General features: G+C 41.5%; 1 protein-coding gene across 1 annotated transcript in view; it reads left to right on the top strand.

The window, feature by feature from the left end:
* CPVL (carboxypeptidase vitellogenic like) overlaps positions 1-9,076 on the top strand; it is a 105,597-nt gene that overhangs the window by 33,730 nt on the left and 62,791 nt on the right. Inside the window, exon 6 of the mRNA XM_007466093.1 lies at positions 828-894. Within this exon, the coding sequence (XP_007466155.1) occupies positions 828-894 (67 nt within the window). The remainder of the gene's footprint in view (positions 1-827; positions 895-9,076) is intronic.

Raw genomic sequence — 9,076 nt, 5'->3', positions numbered from 1 at the left:
GCAGGAAACTGGAACAGAAACCCTGCCTAGCTTCTCAGGCATTGCAGTCTGGGTCAAAACATTCATAAAGCTTCTGAGTTTCACAAGTTTTTGTTTCCTTTCTGAAAGATTTTGTTCAAGTAGAGAATGATCCAATAACCCACCCTTTTCTTGCTTATTATAAAATAATTTCTTGAGGCTGTTTAAATCTATTTCAGCTTACCAAGGTGGCTGTTGGCATTCTTTCCTAAATGTGATTCTTTTGACCCTGGAGGCCACTGTGCATTTACTTCAATGTCTGTGACCATTTGGTGGTTTTCCCTCAGAATACAGTCATTTTACACCTTTTCTGTTCTTTGGTTATTAAAACACTGAAATGCTGGGAGCCCCGTTAGAATATAGAAATGTTCAGCTTCCCCACAGAGAGAGGTTGATAAGCAACTAAGGTTCCCATTACCTCACCGCAACTCGAGATTAATGGGGTCATAAGGTTTGCAGATCTAACTCCACAAATTGCTAAGTAATAGGTGAAAGCCTGTAGCACTTTGCTCAAGGGTCCCCTCAAACAGGTGGGTGATCCAAGTTGGTAACCCAGGGATTTGGAAACCTTCCCAGAGCGTTAATGTTCACTTGTCTCAACTTTGAGTATCACAAAGTAAGCCCACAAGTATTCTTCTAACCATCCACAGAGTATAGAGTGTTATGCACATGAGACGTTGAAACAATGCCTACAGGAGCTTATAGCATAATAGTATCTTAATTCAAATGTGAAACCTATTGTCCAAGGGTGAAATTGTGTAGCATAGCATGATTCCGTGTGATTTTTATTGTTGTTCTTCTTTTTGCAGTGCACTTACTCAGTTTTTCCAGTTGTTCTCTGACTATAAAGACAATGACTTTTATGCCACTGGGGAGGTGAGTTGAAGTCATGTTTTCTTGCACGCTTCCAACATCTTCAGGACTGAAGTATATTATGACACTTGTGGTTTATTCATTCAGTATATATACACACACACATCAATATTAATTCAGCCCATATAAAAAATTCTCCAATTATCCCCCAGATGTCCTCCATAACGTAGTTTTAAAAACTCAGTGCCCAATAAAGGTTCATATATCACAGTGGGTTGTCATGTCTCAGTACCATGTCTTTGTTGGTGGTGTTGTCATTTGTGATGATGATTATCCAGAGTCTAGACAAGGTGCCTTGTAGAATGTCCCATTTTCTGACTTTGTCTGACTCTTTTCCAATGCTTAGATTCACTGAAAACATTTGGCAAGAACACTACATAGAAGATGTTGTTTACTTTCTATTCAATCACATCAGAAGGCATATAACATCTTGGTTCCGTTACTGGTCACTTAGTCAAGGTGGTATCTGCCAGATCTCACCATTGAAAAGGTACCATTTTCCCTTTGAAATTAATAAATAATCTGAGACCATGTGAACATCTGTTTCCCCCAACACACGCACCAAATATGTCACCAAGTAGTTTTAGCATCCACTGATGATTGCTGTCTGAATCAGTTATTATACTGGGGGTTATAAAATGGTGATTTTTCTGATCTATCTTCCTTTAGATATCATCTGGCATTGTTCTGTAGAGAACATCTTTCCCTCCTCTTCTGTGATATGTACTTTAAAAATATCACTGGGGACTCATGGATTGTTAATTCTGTTTGCTGTGTTAAATTTTATTGCTATCATTATTGTTTTTGATGCTTGTATTTTCCTATATTTGGTCAATGGGAACCCTTCAGGCTGGCTCCTGTGTCTTTTGACACACTGTCCCCATTTGTCCTCGTTAACCTTTGACCATTTCCTTGCTCTTTGGCACAAATTAGTTATAAGTTATACGATTATCTTGTACTTCCCCTGCCCTAGCGGGAATTAATTGTTTTTTTCCAGGGTGATTATGTTACAATTTAATGAACAGTTTATTTGCATATGTTGGTTTCAATCTTAAGGTTTGCTTTTTTTCATCCTTTTAAATTTAAGTTTATTTTAAAAATGTATAGCAGCCAATATTTTGAGACCACAAAAAAGTGCTAGGAGTACAGTTGTGAACAAAACAGAAAAATTCCCTGCATTCGTACATTCCAGAGGTGAAAGCAGTGATAATGAAAGAAATAAATATGTACCAGATGGTCAGGAAGCAATAAGTCTGAAAAAGATGTCTTGGGGGCTTCCCTGGTGGCGCAGTGGTTGAGAGTCCGCCTGCCGATGCAGGGGACACAGGTTCGTGCCCCGGTTGGGAAGATCCCATGTGCCGCCGAGTGGCTGGGCCTGTGAGCCATGGCCGCTGAGCCTGTGCATCCAGAGCCTGTGCTCCGCAGCGGGAGGGGCCACAGCAGTAAGAGGCCCAAAAAAAAAAAAAAAAAAAGAAAAAGAAAAAGATGTCATGAAAAAGATAAGCAGGGTGAGGGCTGGAGAGTGATGGAAGTGTTATTTTGGATAAGATTGTCAGAGAAAGTCTCTTCGGTAAGGAGACAATTGAGCAGAGCCCTGAGTGACGTAGTGGAGTGATCTCTGCAATATCTGTGAGAAGAACTTTCCTGGAAGAAGGGACAGCAAATGCAAAGACTCTGAGGTACGGACAGGCTTGGTGCACTCAAGGAGAAGCATTGAGCCACTGTAGAAGGAGCTTAGATGGGAGACTGATCGTGTAGGGCCCTGTTGCTCATGGCAGAGTGGTTAGACTTTATTCTAAGTGTAACGGGAAACCATTGAAGGGTTCAGTGTTCCCTGAAACAGTATTTAGAATCAAATTCAATTCAGTTCAACACACATATATTGAGTATGTACTATGTCTGAGGCTTTGGACAAGTATTAGAAAGTCAATGATTAAGACATTAACTCTACTGTAAATCTGAGTCTAACCATACAGAATGAAGAGTACAGTTAGAGGAGTAGCTGTAAAGACAAATAGTATAAGGTGAGCACATAGCTACCTCTCAATATGGGATCCTCAGGAAAAGTCAAACAGAGGAGACAGCAATTAAAGTGGATTCTGAAGGCTAAATATGGGTGTATTAGTCAAGGCTCTTTTGCTTGCAAGTGACAGAAACCCTATTCAAAGTGTCTTAAGTAAAATAGGGGATTGAATTGTTGGCATCAGGTGTGGCTGGATCTGGTTGCTCAAACCTTATCAGGATCTTGTCTCATGTCCTCTCCATCTATTCACTTGGCTTTGCACTTCACTGATTTTATTCTCAGATAAGTTCTTTTCACCTGTGCCCTTGACTCTCCAACCCACTCCAGAGCTCTAGGTATAGCGTACCAGCTCAACTTCTCTTTCCCAATAATTCCACCATATACCTGAATCTCATTATCCATTTGAATCCCATGGCCATTCTAGAACTAAGAACTGGAGTCAGGGGGATGGAGGAAGTGACCCTCCTGTCATTTTGGTAGCAACCCTGGAAAACACCCAGTTCTCCACCACCAACAGAAGAGTGATCTGCTTAGTGTGTAATTCCTTGTCTTGCAAATAATGTGACAATGTCGTTAACCATCATGTTGAACTTTCGGCAAAGCTACCAAATTCCAAATGGAAAATTTGACTTGTCTATCTCATGTCTGCCTGGTGGTTTCATGCATGTAGTTTCTGAATGTGTGTAGCAAAGGACAATTTTCTTTTTATATTCTCTGCTGCCAGGATGAATACTTTTAAGGAAACCTGTGCCTTCCAAGTGATGAAGGAAGTTGGGAATGAGGGCAGAGGCAGAGCCTGGGATGGAGATGCACTTGCAAGGCAGCAGCATCTTCATGAGAACCACACAAGATACATTAAATCTGGGGGCAAACACTAAATAATGCCTTGATGGTTTATTATTGGCAGAATGCTGTGTTTCTCTAGTCTACTTTGTTCCACCTGGTCTTCTGTTTTAAGGCTAGGAGGCAGAATGGAGAAGTGGAAGGAATTCTGGATTAATAATCAGGAGACCTGAGGTTCATTGCTGGCTTTGCCTCTCTCTGGATGATTCCAGACAAGTTCTGTGACCTCTCTGGGCCTCTGCTTTTCATCTTACAATCAGAAGGGTTGGTTTTTAAATTAGATCACTTCCAGGGATATTTTACTTTACTGGATACTCAACTGTAGTTACCTAGATGTACTCTTAAAGCATCTGTATACAATTGCAGTTTTAACATAATACCAACCCACCCTCCCTGTGTCTGCCACCATAAAAAATGTTGTAATAGATTTTTCAAGAAAGGGAAGTCTTTTCTCTTGTGAACTCTCAATTTCCTGAACAAATAATGCCACTAGATTTGTAGAATTGTTCTTGGAAAACCAATGCATAAACTCAGAAATGGTTTTCTGCTTTTGATTGCAAAGGTACTAGACCTAAATATCCTCCACATTTGTGTGCTATGAATGAGGGTAGCCTGGTGCTCAAAGGGGCTGGAACAGCTGTTCAGCGTCCTAACTTTGGCGTAAGGGAGTCTGGAAGTAATAACAGTACCTACTGCATGGGGTTGTTTTGAGCATTTAATTAGATAATCCTCCTCAAATATTTAGCAGAGTGACTGGCTGTGGTGAGTACCCAGCATATGATGACTATTATTACCATTCATGTTGAAAAGCTGGATTAAAATGTTATGGCTCCAAAGCATATGGCCTAACGCATGTAAACAGGGGCTGAGATGTTTACAAGGCTCTGCTCACTTGTTCTTGGGGTATGGCATTGTCTCCCCTCTTATTTTGAAATCATCTTTAAAAGAAATTGTTTGCTCCATCAGAAAATGATGGTGGAGCTTAGAAGTTTTGGATGGTAGCAAAATGTGTGGGGACCGATCCAGGCCCTTCGCCCCTGCCATGTAGACCACGGCGAGGCCACAGCAAGGCATAGTGCAGACCTGCACTTGGGGCAGCGGAGAAGGAAGAACTGCTTTGTCTCCTTCCCTTCTCTCCATTTCTGCCCAGAACACCAACTGGAATTAATTTTCTCTAAAGAGAGACAAATGTGTCTATAAATCACCCTCCTCAAGGCATGAAAAAAATGTACTTCAAAAGGAGAAACAAGCTGCATTTAATTCATATAATTAACTTTCGTCCTAAGTGTTATCCTTTCCGAGCCAGTAACTATTAGTGAGATTGCTCTTTTGCTTGAGGTACAGACACTCTTTAGAATCCACTCAAGTGTATGTGGGCCTAGCTAAAACTTAAAGCACAAACAGCCCTGGAGCTGGAAGGTAGGGAGGTGACGGTAGGGAGGGGTCTGCCCACTGGCCTCTGAGCCTGTGGCTTTCTGTCCACTCATGGGAAAGATTTAGCTTGTAGAGGCGTTTGTGCCAATGGGTGGGAGTGCTTCCAAATTGGCAGGGCATGTGGTTAAAACTGGGCATCTCCTGATCAGCAGGAGAGGCCTACTTTCCTTAGAAGCAGTTTTGCAACCGTGATTAATTCGAAGGCTGAATCTGAGGCAAAACTTTGAAGCTATTTAAAAATTAGTGAGCTTAATAGGATACTTTATCTTCATCTGCATGAGTGAAGTCCTGCTGGGCTCACAGAGTCTGATTTCTTTATTGTAATCGTCATGGTCCTGGGTTCTGGTGGCAGGCTCCCAGGAGGTGAGAGCCAGGTTTGTTTCATTTGTTTCATACAATACCAGGCACAGTGTTGAATGGATGTTATAGAGTAGCTTCACACAAGGCATTTGCCAGATAAAATAAAAATATCAATGATATTTCTCTTTGGCTGTTTTACATGGCTCTTCTCTCCCTGTACTGCACCCCAGGCCCTGGGAACCTCCTTTCTACTCCCTTATTTTCCAGGGTCATCCAGTGCCCTGCCTGCCACCCTTGGCCTTCCTTTCCTTGGCTGTGCTGTGCTCAGGTCCTGTTTCTCCCGTGCTTCTTCCATCCCCATCATGATTGTTCTGTTTCTCTCCCCCATTCTGACTTGTTACCAGCTCACTATCCATTAGAGAGAATCTGATCAATTAAATGTACTTCCAACGTACTTGTCCTTGAATAGAGGACAGAGCCTAAGCCATAGAAAGATACTTGTAATAGGGGAACTTCACGCACTGACATACCTGTGAAGGGGTGGGAAGGGAGAACTACCCTAACTATAGGCCTATGATTGTTTTATGTAGGCCATACCTTTATCTTATTAGTCCAGGCTTATGATCATTAAATTTGGTGATTAGAAGGATGCCTTCAAACGTATCTAGTCCCCTTGTTTTATTTGTAGATCTTATTTGAGAATGTTTATTGAGAGTGGATCATATGACAGGCATGATGCTAAGCAGTGTTTCATGCATTACCTCGTTTAATCGTCACAGCTGCCTTATGAAGCTGGCACTGTTATTATCATCCCCATTTTACAGTTGAGATGACTGAGGCTTAGAGAGGTCATGTAGGCTTTACAAGCTCACCCAGCCAAGATTGGGACCTAAGCAGCCAGACTCCATCACCCAAAGACTGTAGTCACAGGATGGGCTAAGGATTGTAACCCGCTTCGTGAAGATGCTCTCTGGAGCCTGGCTCCTCAAAACCTCACTGTTTCCAAGACTTGCCTTTTCCCACAGAATAGATCCACTGTCTGTACAAGGGAGTTGGACATCCCTTACATATTTTGTACAGAATCTCTAAGGGTTACTAACCTTATACAAACAGAAAAGAAGTTCTCTAGCTTCTTGGATATTTCTGTCTTTTGATCATAAAGTTTTATGGAGTAAATGGAAGTTTCAAGTGATATAAAGGCTTGAAGTCCTTGGAATGTAATTATTTCTCAAAGCTTGGAACTTGCTGAATATTACTAGATGACATTTGAGCTGCTTTAACTCTTGAGCTCATGACAGATGTCTATTTTCAGTTATGTTCCTCTGACTTGCCAATATTTTCTTTTAGAATTGAAAACGGATTTGTGACTATTTAATGAATTTAATATTAGAAAAGTCAAGGTTTAAGCTGCAACCTGGAGAATTGAACAGGGGCATATGGAAATGTTTGCAAAATTGGGCCTCGGGCTTTTGGATAGCATATCTAAGTCAAATCAACACATATTTGCTGATTCTCTGGTTACGTGGAAAAGAATATGAGTAAATCAGACGTCAACATAAGCTTTGTCTGAAGTGAGCTACTACGCTGGACCAAATGGCACGGCGACACAAATAGTACCCAACTGGATGAGATGTCTAGGCTGGGGACCAGAAATGCTAAATTATATCTATTACGCAGCTTCAGCCTTCTGAGTTCTATCTATAGTGAGCAAGTGAAGGACTCAGTTTGTTGACTGTGGCCCAGTATATTCACACTCTTTATTTAAAAGTCAAATTAACTGTAATCTCTAAACAAAAGGGTTTATTCATCTGTTCAAGTCACCTGGCTTCAAGCTGGGTATGAATTTCTCTAAAACTGGCACTGAAGTTAGAGTTGGGGGGAGGTGAGGTACATCCTTTTCACCTATGTTTGTCACTGATGGAATTAATTTTTAAAGAAGCATCATCTCAAGATGAAATAAGAACATATTTGGAAGGCCGTACATACTTTTGCATAAATTTATGTGACTAAAAGTTGGATACAGATCAAAATGTTTTTCTCATATGTGTATTCCTGTAGATTCTACATTTCTTTTTAAGCTCATAGTCAAGAGAAATAGATGTTTAGATAAAGTCATATTCTCGTTAGAAGCCTTTTTTTTTTTTTAAATCACAGCAGTGTGGTCTTGAAATTAGATGACACATGGTCTAGCAATGTCTAGGAAGTTGTAGAGATTACCACAATACCAAAGCTCTGGTTTTCTCCATTCATTAATTTTCTGAACTGGCCGTGTTAAGGCCACACCTCTTCTCTCCTCAGAAGAAATAATGGTGCCCAGTGAAGTAAGATTCTACCCCAAGGCTAGATGAAGTCAGCGTCACCCTAGCTTAATCCTGTCCTCTTGGGTGCTGTGTCCTGTGTGACTCGGTTAAACTTAGGCTTTTCACCAAGTTTTGTAGTTTTCAATGTGTGTATAAAATTCTCTTCAAGGCATATCCCCCTATTCACTCTGGCCACCCCTGTACATGGGGCTGGTTCCACCATAGTCTGTGTTTGGGGACAGCTAGAGGACATGACACCGATGTGACTCTCTCCAGAAGGGCAGCCCACCTGGTTTCCTCCTGGAAGACATGGAAGAGTTCTTACCAGCCCTGAAGTGAACTCTTCAGAGACATTCATTCGAGCTGGAGTGGCTGGGGGTTTGGGGGCAGAGCAGGGAAACGGACATAGAATGACCCTGACCATCCTTGACATGCCATTGCCGAGGATGACAACTCCCTTTTTCCACTTCCAGGCAGAGGTGAGGAGCTAGGGCCAATGAATAGTGACACTTGGTAACCAGGTTCAAAGGCCATTGCTCATTATCACTGATAAAGGTTCTGCAAGTTTTACCATAAAAGGTATATTTAGAAGCAAGTCAGAGAGTGAATGTAGCTGCATCTACTTTTTTTTTTTTTTTTAAACTAAACTTCAGTAAGAAATGCAGACGACTAAGAGTAGCTTAAACAATAGTAACTGCTAACATATGTGATATTTCTGTAAGAGGACATTGTTTCCATTATAATATTATTCTCTGACACGATTTTGTTTCTTCTGGAGGAGCTGATTGAAGCTTGATTTTCGATATGGATTTTTTGACTCCCTTAAAAGTAACCAGGTGGCAGGGGTACAGTAAGTCGGCTCTGAATGTTGTTGAAACATGTAAGAAGGGAGAGATTCAGATGGAATACACAATTACAAGTTTCTTTAAGTCCAGTTTCATTTTGCTTTTACACATCTGGATAATTAACCAAGTATTACATTCTCTCTAGACTATTTTTACAAGTACAATATGCTCCTAACGTGATTTCCATTAGGCTGTTCCAAACATCATTTAAGAACACAGAAAGAGGGCTTCCCTGGTGGCGCAGTGGTTGGGAGTCCGCCTGCCGATGCAGGGGGCACGGGTTCGTGCCCCGGTCCGGGAGGATCCCGCGTGCCGCGCAGCGGCTGGGCCCGTGAGCACAGGCTCAGCAGCCTGTGCTCCGCTAACGGGAGAGGCCACAACAGTGAGAGGCCCATGGACCGCAAAAAAAAAAAAAAAAAATTAAAAAAAAAAAAAAAAAA

The sequence above is a fragment of the Lipotes vexillifer genome, unplaced genomic scaffold (assembly GCF_000442215.2).
Source record: "Lipotes vexillifer unplaced genomic scaffold, Lipotes_vexillifer_v1.1 scaffold150, whole genome shotgun sequence".
NCBI lineage: Eukaryota > Metazoa > Chordata > Mammalia > Artiodactyla > Lipotidae > Lipotes > Lipotes vexillifer.
This window is presented reverse-complemented; position numbering and strand designations above follow the sequence as displayed.